Source organism: Haplochromis burtoni, unplaced genomic scaffold (assembly GCF_018398535.1).
Source record: "Haplochromis burtoni strain Fernald_Lab_line unplaced genomic scaffold, NCSU_Asbu1 Contig_77, whole genome shotgun sequence".
Lineage (NCBI taxonomy): Eukaryota > Metazoa > Chordata > Actinopteri > Cichliformes > Cichlidae > Haplochromis > Haplochromis burtoni.
This window is the reverse complement of record NW_024582438.1, coordinates 1,911,069-1,926,767: the sequence shown is the minus strand read 5'-3', so window position 1 is coordinate 1,926,767 and position 15,699 is coordinate 1,911,069. Positions and strand designations below refer to the sequence as shown.

The following is a 15,699-nucleotide window of genomic DNA, read 5'->3' as shown; positions in this document are numbered from 1 at the left end:
ATCGTGTGGAGGTTATCTTGAAGCAGAAGGCTGCCTTGGTTCCTCACCACCGACTCTGATCCCGTAACAAGTATTTTTCAACAGCTAACTCTTAGCCTCTCTGTTCCTTTCAATTAATTGTCTTGTTCTCTTATTACTGAAAAAAGAGTAAGGCGAGTTATTGTTGAGGAGTTGAGGAGAGTTATTATTTCATGTCACCGCACGCCTTCAAACATCAAACTGATTTGAGCCTAAACAGTAACACATGAAAGACAGTCCTGTTCATATATTATCGGCGGATGTTGCATAAAAACGGATGGAAGAGGCACCGTGTCCCATAGTCTGGGGTTAAAGTGGGACATATTTATTTATTTATTTATTTATTTATTTAGGCACAACACTGGAACGAGTCCAGATGTCCATAAGTTGCTGAGGTACTTGAGCTTCTAGCTAGCCCTACAGAAGATGAGCATAAAGGGAGTAACATTTTTAAAGTGGCAGCTAAATTCAAATGCAGCATTTCTATCAGTTTAAAGAAACATCAGCAAACACACAAAGTGTTTGTTTGCAGTTTGTGTTGCTAGCTAAAGGTCCAGCTGCTGTTTTTGACAGGGAGAGAAAAGAAAGATGCTAACTTCACTCAGAGATGGAGAAAGATAAGAAAGATGTTAAAAGGACTCCTCAGTGGTATCTGATAAACTGAAAATTTAACTCCTACAAGTAACGCCTCATGTTTTTAAATCAGATATTGGGTCTGTACATGTGACATTATGCATGTGACAAAATACTCTGCAGTTTAATGCAGGATAAAAGGGTTAGTTTGTCTAAATCCACAAAGAGCAGTAAACCTCAGAGCAGCAGTAACCCAAATCAGCTAATCGCAGTCTGTACATTAAAAAAATTCACTAGAGCTCTCAATATAAATGATTCTGTTGTAATTCTTTTCCCCATGCTGAGCCACTACAACTGATTGTAGGGCTTCCCCATGTGCCTAACTTTAACCACTTTGACCCTGTTCATACTCATTTTCCTGTTTAGAGCAAAGCCCCCCATCTACATTTTCCTTCTTCTTTGCTGTTCATGCTCCTACTAACTGACTGAAGTTGAGTACATCTATTAAAATTTAGACTAAAACAAAGTTTGTATTCCCATCTACTAATATTATATTATTATTACATTACTATAGCACACGGTTCAGTGAGCTTTTCATAAAAACAGCAGGTATAAACCAAAGAGCTACTTTTTTTAAAAAACTTTTGCGTACATTTAAGAGCCAGTACTTGTTTACTTTTACTTGAGTAAATAAGTTTCATCAGTACTTTGACTTTTACTGGAGTTTTTTTAAACACTAGTATCAGTACTTCTACTTAAGTATAGAATATCTGTACTTTTTCCACTTCTGTTGGAGACCCACTGCTCAAGAGCTGCACCAGGGGCTCAAGCTCACCTCTCCTACAAGTAAGACAAAAAAGACACAGTCTCCATTTAAGCAACTTTGTGTCTTCTTTTCTGCAGAGCTCCTGTGTGTGCAACCTTAATGCCAGTCCAATCCCACTACCCCCACCACTTTATCTGTGCTTTATTACTTGACTGTAAATAGAGACTTTAAGCATGTTAACTCTCATCAGAGCCTGCTTCGTGCACCAATGCTAACCCCTAGTATGACATGCTGAAGCAGAGTGGGATCAGAACAGAAGGGCAGCCAAAGAAGAGCTTTGAAGCCATGGAGAAGAATTCCTGAAGACTACTTATAGAAGGGAGGCCTAAGAGTTCAGGCTATGTTAAATAATATAGGTGGTTATACAAATATTGACTTTCAAGACCATTAGAATCTGCCTTGCAGACTATTTCTCTGTAGGTTTAATAAATCACTATTTCCCATTTTCTTACAAAATATAAAGAATTGAGTGGCTCAGGACTTTAGATCAATGAACAATTGTTAGCACAGATTAAGAACATCCTTCACCTATTTATCAACTGATACATGTACTCACTGTATTCATCAAATTGCCTGGCATTCAAGAATATATATAATATGAGCGATCGTGGCTCAAAAGTTGGCAGTTCGTCTTGTAATTGGAAGGTTGCCGGTTCGAACCCCGGCTCCGACAGTCTCGGTCGTTGTGTCCTTGGGCAAGACACTTCACCCGTTGCCTACTGGTGGTGGTCAGAGGGCCCAGTGGCGTCAGTGTCCGGCAGCCTCGCCTCCGTCAGTGCGGCTGTGGCTACAATGTAGCTGCCATCACCAGTGTGTGAATGGGTGGATGACTGGATGGTGCTCTCATTGTTGGAGTTTTCACCTTGTTGTTTGAAAATCATAGCCAGAACCTGTAATCTCTTGTTGCTAGGCATCATCACCATCATCCCTGAAAAAAAGGTGAGAATCTGAGAGGTTGAAGCTTAAAATTAATAACTAAATAAATACATAATTTTATGAAACAAAAGTGAGATGAGCTGATTCATAGCTGCCCACCCCCAACAAATTGCACCCAGGTCATCTACTGACATTACAGTTCAGCTCTTATAATGACAGAGTGCTTCCTGCCACCAAACCACACCCACTGGAGTGTAAAACAGGCACCACTACAATATGCAACTGAGGTCTGAAACACCAACAAAAACCCTTTAACTGGCTAGAGGTAAAAAAAAAAAAAATGTAGCTATGTGTTACAGGAAACTACTGTAGTTTTCTAGGGCACAAATTATGTTACTCATACCTTTCTAAATGATTTAAATTCCACTTTCATACAACTTGCATGATGCCAGGACATTTCACTGACAAATTGCTTGCAGCACACGTAAACATACTGAGCATTCAGATCCCACAGTTTCCCCATTTTTCCTGCTGATGCCTCACATCTCATTGCTGCTATCCACTATTGTCTCCTGAAACGCTCGGTTTTTCAGTTCACCTGCTTAGCTGGGGTTCTTTACACTGCTGCAAGTGCATCCCATCAGGCTGAGACTTAAAGGCCTTTTTTTTTTAGGTTTTCTTATGCTAGCAGAAAGAATCGACAAGAAGGAACCTATATACAATACAAAGTTAGTGGAAAGCAATGAATTGTTTTCCCCTCCAGTGTGCAGCTCCGTTCCTCTGCTTGATTTGTTACCTTACCAATACCCTCCTCTGTGACCTCATAATGATGCTACCAGTTCACACTGTGCTTTATAGGTTAAAAATAAACCTCCACAAATTGTGAACTCGGAATCAATTTCTCACTGAAAAAGAATTGTTCATTTATAGCCTCGGAAGTTACACAACATGCGGCAGGAAGACAAATTAGAAATAATTAAAGAAGCTAAGAAAAGCAGCTCACAATTGGCTTTTCTTGAGGATTAATCACAATGCGCGCTCCTTGTCATCATCCCTCCGTCCATATAATTTTCTGCGACTGTGGTTTGTGCGGTTTCTAGTAAGGCAGAAATCATTTGACAAAAGCTGCTCAAAGAAGCTTCAGATTAAAGTGCTGATGCTTATCGCAGTTTACTGATATGATGTACTTAGAGAAAGCCCTTCTTCATTCCGTCTTCCTCCGAGCCGCGATGCTTATGATTGATAAAACTTTCAGAGCTAGTAAATTGATTTGCCTCATGTCTGCGGGTTAATAGGCCACGCTTATGTGCGCTCAACAACAACGCTCAAGTACAGCGTGCCTATCAACATTTGTCTCCCCGGACAAAATCACCAGATACCTGGTTCAATGACAAATCCCTGTTCGGTGGTTCCACTGTATGCTGTTCACAGATGACTGACCGTTTCTTCATGTGGGACAAAGGTATGGATAAAAGCAGAAAAAAAAAGAAGGGGACATGAGACAGAGAGCGAACGAAGAACAAATTTTGCAGTGCACATAAAGGGGGAGGTGTAAGAGCTGTGAGCTGTGCCTTCATGATGATATTTCACCCTGAACAAACAAGCTGAGCCTCACAGAGAGAGGAAAGCATCGATCTACCCGGCTCCAATCATAATACATCCACTTTTCCCCAAGTTTACTTTCTGGCATTCTATCAGGACTTTATAAATTATTTTGGGTGACAAATCGATCTGTTGCCCCCCCTCTGCTGAGAGAAGGGAGACTTGATTGTGAGCAGTCTATGTGCATGTGTGTGTGCTTGCTTATGTAAATGCATGTCTGTCTGTGCACATGTGTGTGTGCAAGCGCATGTGCGTGCATGTGTGCGTGTGTGTGGATACACTCGCTTGGGTGTTTGTGTGTCGTCTGCTTCGGAGGCATCATCTGCCATCTGGCCTCAAAGTACAGGGGCCACATGGTGGGAAAGCAAATGTCACTGGTCAGGCCAACCAATGCCAAGTCCCGACAAATGACGTCAGGAGAAGCCCACACTGCCACTGCCCAAATAAACAACCCTTCCACAGAGTCTGATCCCCTCCTGACCCTTTGTCGCACTGTCGGTTCCTTGTAATGATGGCGATGGTAATCTAGGAATTAAAGCTTTTCCTAGCATGATACTCGAACTCGAGTCACTCTGGATTTGAGCTGAATCCTTAAAATCAAGGGAAAGAAATGCATCCTATGACTTAAAGGGAGGATGGTCACCCAGATAATCTAAAAGAAAGACAGAAGAAAGGAAAGGAGAATAAAAAAAGAATACCTTTGTCTGAGGCAGAACTATTAAAGCCAGTGACATTTACGTATCAATCAAGTGAAATGGCAATGCAATCATGATCCGGAGAAATGGTACCTCACATCTGCCAAACAAATATGACTTCTATACTGAAGGAGAGTCGATCTTTTTTCCCCTTTTTTCCAACTGCTATCCCCTGTGCTCCAGTTCGAGCACACACGTGAGGAACAGTGTGCTGATGAATGTGTGATCTGATTCTAAGCTTCTTAATTCAAGTCCTTTCTTCACCATCACTTCATTGCAGAGAAGCAGCTGGAACATAAAGGTTTTAACACTTGCCACATTTGAAAAGAGCTCTTTTTCGTTTGGAGGCTGCGTCTGCACACACAGACAGTGAGAACCTGTTAAAAGCCTTGTGTTTAGATCCACACAGAGCATCTGCTCAGCACCTCTGCAATGGGGAACGCAATCAACAGATGAGGCGGGTAAACAACTCAATGCCCTTGCAAAGAATTACTGTTTCGACAAAGGTTTGCCAGTTGGGCACCATGCTGGCTTTGGTTTTTAATTACACACTGAGAGACATACACATAATGCATTCCTCTGTGCCATTGCAAGGCCAAAAGAGATTCTAAAAAGGTTGAGCAGACAAGCCAAGGTAAGGGAAAGTACGGTTCAGTTCAGTCTCACGGCCACGCTTTACATTTTCCAGCTGATGCGCCCTTGTGCATTAGTAGTTAAGGGACTCACACAGCTGATGGTGCAGTGATGTACTCCACTTCTCAGAGCCCCAGACATGCTGCAGCATATTGTTTTAGCTATAGGCACAAGCACTCACAGTGACAGACACCTCCGTTCCCCTTGCAATGCCTTCTACACCTCTTCACCAGATGACAAGAGCCACTTTCCCTGTAGACGCAGTGAGAAAGAGTTGGGTGAAAACAATTAAAAATGCGCCAGTGGGCGAAACGCTTGTCCCCTTCTCGTTGATTCCGAGCAGAAAGTCCTGAATAGAAATGATAAATTGAATTAATGAGTAGATTTGTAAACAGCAAATGTATGTTTTTTCCCCAGTGCTGTTAGTTTCATTGTTTTAGTTATGTCAGCAGTGTCAAGTCAAGAAAATAAATAAAACAAAAATAATGATATGCTTGTAATGACACAATACAGGTACTTTGAAGCGCACATACCCTGTATGTCCTATTTGCAGCTTCTTGACAACCAGCAGTTGTTAAATTACAGATTATCCCAACAATCCTGACAGGGATGAAACTAGTCATAAAGTCCTCAAGCATCAGCCTCCCACTCTGGGCAACTCCCTTCCTTGCAGTACATACTGGAGCACATGAACACGCATATAAATAGCTTCACACATGAATGTGCGCTTACACGCATGCGCGCACGCACGGATGCAGATATTAACACACCAGCTGGCATTTGCAATAAAAAGACAAAAAGACCTGTTCTATTTTACACATCCGCAGGGGGTCAATAACTCATTAGAGCCAAGGAAAAGGCAGAGGCAGCTGAGGGAGATGACGTGGTGGGAGATGGGCGGTGTGACTGTGGGCTGTTCACCTGAGGATATCAGCGTGTCATTGTGCTCAGAGGTCATGATGACGAATTATGACTTCATTTAGCAGCATTTCATAAAACGTGCCCGGGCATCGCCAAGCCCGAAATGGGGTACTACACGTGCAGTTTGTCTGTTTAATTCTCCTCTGACATTTTCTCTCTAACTGGGATTTTTTTTTTTTACAGCTCATCCTTTTGTTTTTTATTTATTACCTTTATACTGCTTGTCATGGACCCGCATCTCATTGAAGAAGTCTATAAATGTAAAGTTTATTATCAGGTTAAACTAGCCCACTGTCCTTCCATCAAAGCCTTTGGAGAGTGTTCGCCTATGGGGTTCTCCTTAAAGGCGGTGTAGGCATTGCTGTGAGTATTTGTACTGCAGATGATTCATCGTGCTCACTAGTTATTTCTGGCCTAAACTTCTGAGACTGCCTCAATAGTTTCAAATATTTGGAGTTTCTCTATTGATGACCCGAATCAAATGGTGGCTGCCCTCTTGGCTTTTTCCTTAACAAGTCCTGGCGCATATCCAGTGAAGGGGACTCATCTGTTTAATCATCTCAATCACTGAGCTGGACCCAACTAAATATGGAATACAGAAAACAGGCTGCAGTGTGGGCTGCATCAGTGTACTACAGCGGGCAGACTGCTACTGTCAATGGATCAAATCCAAAAAAATATAGCTGTGTATGTTTGTGCGCGTGTGTGTAAGCCCACATGAATGTCTAAGGGTTTATCAGACAGTGTGTGTTTGTTTTGGGTTCGTGCCTTTGGGTTACGACACTTAAGGAACCGTTTACAGAATTTATTCTGTTACACAACCTAATCCTTAAAGCCTCCGAGTCACTTCAGTAGTACAACATCAAAATGTCAGGAAGCACAATCTAGATAGTCAGAACAAGAGTGTAATTATATGCATCATCATCATTATTATTATTACTATTATTATTAATACTACAGACTGTTTTAAAAATATACATGCATTCATTTCAAGTCCACATCAAAGATTTCCATTTATGACCCGACGTCCAAACAAAATACCACAAAAACACCAGGATGATGTTTTCAACCTTGTTAAGGACAAATGCTAATTACATGATTCAAAGACTAAATCCATAAACACACAGACATTGTAATTAAATAATCTGCACAGCTCTGTGTCAACACCAGCCATCTGAAATGACCTTGGAGCTTCTTGAAAATTAGTGTGCTCATAAAGTGCTGCACGTTGGCACTTTGGATGATGTCGTTCTGACCCTCCTATCACGTCACAGACTGAAACTGTGCAAAATGACAGGTTCGTACTGTTCTTTCAAAAAGAACATATGGTTGAATGGTGGATTCACTTGTTGGAATATCTTGGGATGACTGATTTTACAAACTGAATGCAAGCAGAAATATAAAGAACAAAAGGCAAAAAAAGAAAAACCCAAGCTGTTAATTTGCTTCATCGTGTATTCATTTCATAAAGCAACAATTAAATGGCAGAAATTCTGATAAATGCCGTGTGCAGTCTAAATTATACCATATGTAGATACTAAACAACCACATTTACCTCCTTTTAAACTAAAACACTGATGCTATGTGAGATGTGACAAGCTTGCAGCTAGTCTGGCAACCACCTCAGCCTGTGTTTGGTGCCATTTGGCAACCGCTGGAATATTTAAATGCCCTGATGAATACATAGCCCCTGGGCCCGATGGCTCAAACTGAACACCGAGTGTGTTCTGACATGCTCAGCATACACTAATGGGACTTCTGACAGTCTTGTGCATTCATCCTACAAAAACCCGGCATGGTGCCAGAGGGGAACAGAGGCTGGGTGTGAATGTAGTGCACTGGCTGAAGATCTGGAAAGTAAAAGGCCACAGGTCAAACTGGTGCAACATCTAATGTGTCCATCAGGAGCCATTTATAGTGCCAAACTGTCCTTTGGCAAGAAAGGGAGCCCCTTCCTATTCATTTGCTACAAATTACAGTACTTTACATAAGAGCAACAGCTGCAGTAAATTTGCCAAAGTGAGTGAATCCACATATCTGCACTGACCGTCCATTTCCAAGGAGCCGCGTTTACTTAAGCATGACCGTTTGGCTGAAGCTGGAGAAGCTCTACAATTATGTGACTGCAGGGCAAAACACGCCTGTAATCTGTAACCTGCACGCAGGCGTCTGCACGAGAAGCGGACAACACGGGTGCTGTCCGCGGTGCTGAAAAACAAAACTGGCTAAAACGGGAGCTAAATCCTTACTGGGAACGTGCTCTTTATGTCCCAAATTGCTGTTTTCACAGCCAAACATGGCCTGAGTCTAAACACGTGTTACACAGTGGACACAGCTGTCTCGATTCCCTTGGAAAGCCAGTGTTGTTACGTTATAGAGCACGCGAGACATATAATTGATTATGGTTATTTTGGAAAATGTCAGTAGAGCGGTGTAGCCCAATGATGTTGACCTTTTAAGCTGTGTAACTCTGTTCAACAGCATTACACAACAGTGCAAGTCCAGGAAACCGTATTGATCAGGATTTGTTGCAGATCTGAGATCGGATGTTTGTTTTTATGTAGAAAAAAATTTAACAAACTCAGGCTGAAGATTACAGTCAGAAAATTTCGAGTATGCGCGCACTCACGTGTTCCTTTAAGCTAGAGTGGTGTCAGGTTTACTTTTTTCCCTCTAAATTGGTAAAAAAAAAAAAATACACGAGTACATTTAAAAAATGCGCCTTGAGGAACTATATGTGCGTTAATGCGTCGACATAAAGCCGATGTTCATTACGACCTCCATAGAAAACAAACCACTCTATCTAAGACATGTCATTATATTGGCGACATTATACAATATGCATAATATTAGAGCGGAGTAATATACGGCTGGGAGTAAGTCCCTGGCGTGCAACGAGAGGAAAAACACACAAACAAAAGCGTTAACTTGAGGTTTTGGCGATGCCGCCTACTGAGACCACCATTACGCATTGATTAGTTCCCCCCACAGTGAAGCAGCAGAGGAATTTCTGGGTGCAGATATAGGACCACTCCTCTCTCTGCATACGATTTTCTCTCCTCTCTCCACAGTCGGGGCTTGTTGGTGAGGAAGGGGGAGGATGGTCTTGCAGTCGACGAAAGGAACAGGAGTTTATTGAGGAGTAGCTGCAACGGGAGGAAAAGCCTGTGCACATGAGCCTTGCGGATGTCAAGAAGAGAAAAAAAGAAAGGCTCGCGCCTGGACAGATGACCGCTCTGTTGAAACACTGGCGCTTGAATTGTTTAACTTGTTGATGCAACGTTTTTCTACTGTTTCCCCCCCTTCTCGTCTGGGTGCAGTGACACATAGATGGGTGGCGGAATCGCAAGTATTCTCTTCCTATGATAGGTATTTATTGAACTCGCCGTGGATGCAGTTTAAAGAGAAACCTTCTTTAAGGTGGGTGTTTTTCCCCTTTTCTCTTACTCCTTTTTCCCCCTTTTTTTTTGCTGAGACCGGGGGTAAAAGAAGAAGAAACACGCCTGCTTTTATTGATGGATGATGATCGAAATCTAATTCATATTCTGCCGCAAAGTGGGCTTCCATAACTGAACAGTTACACTGTTGATAAGGCTGTGGAGAGTGATACTGCGCATAACACCATAGAGTATCAGTAAAAGTAAATGGGCTCATGCGTTTTCTTATCACATTCTGCTCCACAAGCCTATAACCGTCACTGTCCCTATCCGTTCTTCCTGCAGATGCAATTCATCTCCGAGCCGTAGCACTGTGATAACCGGAGCAGGGTCGTTTTAAAAAAGAAACTACAGGTCAGCATGGCAGCAGGTGTAGCGGCATGGCTTCCCTTCGCCCGAGCAGCGGCCATAGGATGGATGCCCGTGGCGAGCACCCCGATGCCCATGCCTCCTCAAGACAAGAGGAAAGCCCAGGACGGACTTATTATCCTCAACGTGAGTGGGACCAAGTTTCAAACGTGGCGAACCACTTTGGAGAGGTACCCGGACACTTTGCTGGGGAGCACGGAGAGAGACTTCTTTTTCCACGAGGAGACGAACGAATACTTTTTCGACCGCGACCCTGACATCTTCAGACACATCCTCAATTTCTACCGCACGGGGAAACTACACTATCCGCGCCAAGAATGCATATCCGCGTACGACGAGGAGCTCGCGTTCTTTGGTATTATTCCCGAGATCATCGGGGACTGCTGCTACGAGGAGTACAAAGACCGAAGGCGCGAAAACGCGGAGAGGCTTCAGGATGACGAGGAGATGGACATGAACAATGACGTCACGCCAGTCAACCTGACGTTCCGGGAGTACCTGTGGCGGGCTTTTGAAAACCCCCACACCAGCACCTTGGCTCTGGTCTTCTACTATGTCACGGGGTTCTTCATTGCCATATCAGTGATGGCCAACGTGGTGGAGACGGTTCCCTGTGGGTCTTTGCCCAACAGGTCAAAGGAGATTTCCTGTGGAGACCGTTACGCTCTAGCCTTCTTTTGTTTGGACACCGCGTGCGTCATGATCTTCACGGTCGAGTACCTTCTCCGATTAATCGCGGCGCCCAGCCGGTACAAGTTCATGAAAAGTGTGATGAGCGTCATCGACGTGGTCGCCATCATGCCTTACTACATCGGCCTGGTGATGACCGACAACGACCAGGTGAGCGGTGCTTTCGTCACCCTCAGAGTCTTCCGGGTTTTTCGGATTTTCAAGTTCTCCCGGCACTCCGCTGGGCTGCGCATCTTGGGCTACACCTTGAAGAGCTGCGCCTCCGAGCTGGGCTTCCTCCTCTTTTCGCTCACCATGGCCATCATTATCTTTGCCACGGTTATGTTTTATGCGGAGAAAGGCTCCACGGCCAGCAAGTTCACCAGTATCCCCGCAGCCTTTTGGTACACCATTGTCACCATGACAACACTGGGGTAGGTGGCTGCAAAAGTCCATTAAAAAACAAAAGAAACAACAACAAAAAAACAAACAAACCCTTCAAGCGCTCGAGACACACCACAACTCACCAGCTCGGCTTTGTTACTGTGTCGATAAACACACATAACACACAACAATGAAAAAATTCAAAATTAATATTACTGCAATAATACCAACAATTAAACAATTATTATGTAGTAGTGTTCTCAACGAGCACTTACAATTAGCTAGTAGATCTTAATTTGCATAAAAATATTTTAGAAAATTGTAGCTGGGCCACAGGTGTGGGTCATTGAACGTATTAATGCTCAGCCAATCAGAGAGCAGGAGCAGTGTGCTTTATAGAAGCTTCCGTGGTCGATTCGCTCCCCAATCAGCGAGCCTGCCCCTCACAAGCACCTCTTATCATTCTGAGGGTAAGCTACCGTCCCTGCCGGTTTCTGAGGGTCGTTACCGAATGCCTTTCCAAATGTTACCGCAATGTCTTTAAAAAAGGCGCTTTTATTGTCGAGCTATAGGAGCAAACAAACTACAGCTCACTGACCACGCTCCCACATACCGCATTAACAGGCCAAATTAAAGGCAAAGCAACGTATAGGGGACACACACACACCTCTCCTCTCCCTGCACCGCCTCCTCTCCGCCTCTCATTCACCCTCTCTCAGCTCCCCTCTCTCCGTTTCAACAAGGTGCAGTAAATATTTGAATGCCAATTTCATGCTCGCGAACACCGCCGGTCGCAACCACGTGCTGATGTAGCATAGAATAATTAAACTCGGGTTGGACGATTACATCAAATTAATTTGTATTGATGAGCGCGCTCAGCTGCACTGTGTGGCTTGCTGTTATTATTATTATTGCTGTTATGAGCATTATTCCCAGTCTTCTTTGGTGATGCGCTTTCGGACCACCTCTGTGTGTTGCAAACTTTTGTCACCGTCGATATGTTTGACCTGATGCCTGCTCGCATAACAAAACAAAACAAAAATCAACAAAAAAGGTAATGCGGAGTTTAAGCAACGGGGGAATCGCAATCACACCAAAGGTAAAACACAACAACGTATACCGGTTGCTTCAGCACTCGCTGCTGCTGCTCATATGAGGTTGAGCACAGCCGCTCAGCCAGTGTTAGTCCTCCTCTTCGCTGATGACACAGAAATTAGGGCCCGGGTTTTAATTTCAAAATCACAACATCGCAAAGCAAACACTACAAAAACAAATTGCCTCTGGCAGTGTGTACTTGTGTGTGTGTGTGTGTGTGTCTGCAGCAGTGCATAAGCTGGAGCTATGTAAGGCACAGTCCTGAGAATATTAAGTTCAAAATGTATTCCTTCTTGTACTACTATCATTATTACTGTTGGTTTGAACTGACACAGGGATCTCCACATTGCGCACAACCTGATTGGGGGGGAATAATCCCTCTTGTTTTTGTCTTCCTTCACATCTGCATTGATGCAGCCACTCAGCACCTGAGTACCCCTCAGCTCTGCAGGCAGCATATTTTGTTATTATTATCATTATTGTAATTGTTATATAATTAAACGGTGACATTTCCCTCTATCTGCACTCATGCTGCTGGTGACACTGAGTTAGTGGATTTTCTGTCTTCTTAATGGCATACAACTCTTCCCTCTGTGCTCACTCAATATCAGTCGAACTACCACTCACCCTCGAAATGACCAATGAGAGCATAATTAGTAATGGGCACGATCTGGTGATTGAAGCGAGCCACCTCGTACACAATGCTGCATCGGCCGTGCTTTCCATTTCGATTCAAAGCGCGGGTGAAGGATGAGTTGTGTAAGAGGGTTCATTATTTATCTTTGGGGAGAAACAAAGATATTGCTGCATTCAGCTCGGAGTCTTTGTGTTGCTCAAGATGGATTTGAAAAAGATGTTTTTTGCCGCGAGAGGACAAAACTGAAATGTCCTTGGTAATGGGGACATCTTTGTCACTCCATTGTGATCCGTGACAGCCCGGCTGACAGATTCGCAACCTGAACCGAAGCCTTACAGTGCTGCAGAATGCTGCATAGTGGACCACTGCTGGAGAGGCTGAATACTCATCAGTGTAAGACAAAGTCAGCCCCTTCTCACGATCCATCTTTGTCTTTAAAGGCGTGCTTCTGAAAAAACACATCTCATACAAGCCTACAAACCAGAGTCATGTCTACTGATACAGCGATGTAAGAAAAGCATCTGCTATATTCTTCTCCAATCACCTTCAGATGCTTATCTGATCAGGGGAAATGAGGTATTCTGATGGTATGTATCAGAGCTCAGCATGGAGAAAAATTGATCCACGTCTGACAAATAGGTATTTAGACCCATATGAATGGGGTTGTCTTTTCATTCGCTGGCAAATAAGCTATTTAGAGACTAGCGGGTGCACTACTGGCTGGAACCTCCATTTGAAGCCTTTGAAAGCATTTGATTTCATTCTGTTAGTCAATGATGCTTTATGCCTGCATGGTATCATGATGCCTTTCCACTACATATATTTTCAATTTCCCCTCACTTGCACCCCGTGGAAGTAAAGACTGTGGTGTGCGTTCTCTCCCCTGCTGATGGCCCATTGATTGTGCTTAAGCAGACGTGCAGACATTGGGAGAGCAGGGGCTCCTGTTCAGAGGCACTTGGCAGGCAGCCTGAATGAAAGGGAAGGGTGCCTGGAGACCAGCGGAGAATCAATAGCACTGTGCAGCTGCGTGTCATGCCTCTGTGTGTCTACTCCTCTGTGCCACCAAACACAGGACAAGACCCACTTATCCCTCCTTCTTTATTGAGCCTAATCTCTGTGGCTGCTTTCGGATATCCAACAAAGAGGAATCTGCTTCTGCCGTGAACTTCAAGAACTGGGTGTAAAATATGAGATTTTTATCTGCAGCTTTGCGGTATCTTTGATAACGGCACGCGAGTCTGAGGGTATAATTTAGTGTCTTGATTTAATATTGTTCATTTAAGCTGGTATTGCACTTTATTAGGCTGGAATCAGACATTGCAGTGTTTTCCTGCTCTTATTTTCTCTGGATGATCCACATGGTCAGGGTGAATTAGCTGCAGAGGGAGTTTTTGGTGCTTCAGATCTTTTAAGTGATTTAAGGTGTAATGGAGTGCACTGCTGAGAGCAGCTGTGAAAACGGTGGAAGCCAAGCGCAACCCACAGGGGAAGAGGAGTGGGGAGGACAGGGCTTAGTCTGGCGTAGGCTAAACCTAGACACGTTCCTCTGGACACTGGCAAACATTACCTTTGATAGACACGATAGGCTCGAGCTTCTGACTCAAACACGCAAGCCCACACACAGTTTCCATATATTGAAATGTACTCGTTGCCCGCCAAGATGCCTAGGAGGAATGGTCATTATAATTACTGATTTGTTGTGACATTTACTATGTAAATTGTCCTGCGGTGTAACAAATACGCGTGTACGCTGTAGTCACTCAACAGATGCAGAATTTATCACCATGCCGTTTGTCTGTGCTGCAGCTCCACCCACCAAATACAACCGGAACGGCTTGACAAGTGAGCCCTATAAACCTCTCAGGATAGGATTTATAAGACAGAGAAAGCAAGGTTAACAGACACGAGGGTCACTGTAGGGCCCATAAGCCAGCAGAAGCATAACCATTATCATGCTTGCCAGTTCTGACACCTCAGCCCCCTGGCGATCGAAAACTACAACGCAAAGCATCAGCTTCACGGTTTAGCGTGGTGCAGAGAGCGAAGCTTTTTGAAGTCGAAACCCTTCACCGCATGTCAAATGTAATTGAAACGTGCAGGAACAATCTGGAGGGCCTTTTACTGTATCTGTACCCAAGAGATAACAAACGCATTCTTGATGATATAGTCCTCATGCGGTTGGATAAGTTGCCATGCCCCTGGCAGCCAATGCAGAGAATTTTCACTCTTTTTTTTTCCTCTAATTCTTTTTTTTCCCCCTTCTGAGCTCGACAGTCTGCGAGAACATTTGGTGCGTTTGATTATGTAGCGCAATTGGTGTAATTTTTGTGTTCAGTAGAATAAATTACACCACTTGCCATTGTGTATGTTATGCACATTATGAAAATCAGCAATCCATTTTGAGCGACGTGATGTGGCGCCGTGTAAAACAGAAGTGGCTAATGTGAAATGTGTAGGCCGCCGTCAGCCTGTGGGCTCACGGCGGTCCTCCAGGTGCTTTATTGGGGAGGAGAGGTGACGCTAATACGAGGCTGGTATAATAGTCCTGAAGTGACAGGTGACTTAATGAGAGGAACCTGGCACTGAAATGTGTTCTGTGCGAGCTCCTTTCTGCCCATGCAAATGACTGCGAAATGGAGGAGTGGAAGCGAGGGGAGGGTACCAGGCAGCTTTCTTCAGAGGAGATTAAGATCATTGTGAAAGAAGGAATCCATTAAAAAAAAAGTGCTAAATTGAAAACACGCAAGCCCCTGCATTTTCTTTCTCCTCTTTGTTTGCTCAAACAGTTTCACTCTGGCAGTTAGAGATTTAAAAGGGTGCTTTGAAGGTTTGAAGTGGAATGATTGATTAAAATCTTAAGGCCATTCACATATTGCATATTTATTACATCATACTTCTGTGCTTTGAAAGGTAGATGTTTCTATTTGGTTATTTGGGTGTTAAATGAGTTTTCAATTATAT

At 43.7% G+C, this 15,699-nt stretch overlaps 1 protein-coding gene across 3 annotated transcripts in view; it reads left to right on the top strand.

Annotated features, from left to right (window-relative positions):
• The first annotated feature begins 8,981 nt into the window (after window positions 1–8,981).
• LOC102307328 (potassium voltage-gated channel subfamily D member 2) overlaps window positions 8,982–15,699 on the top strand; it is a 39,031-nt gene continuing 32,313 nt past the window's right edge. Inside the window, exons 1-2 of one of the 3 annotated variants that reach the window (XM_005929083.3) lie at window positions 8,982–9,564; window positions 9,867–11,053. In XM_005929083.3, the coding sequence (XP_005929145.1) occupies window positions 9,942–11,053 (1,112 nt within the window). In that variant the 5' untranslated portion in view covers window positions 8,982–9,564; window positions 9,867–9,941. The other 2 variants (XM_005929082.3, XM_014335761.2) reach the window with 2 other exon arrangements.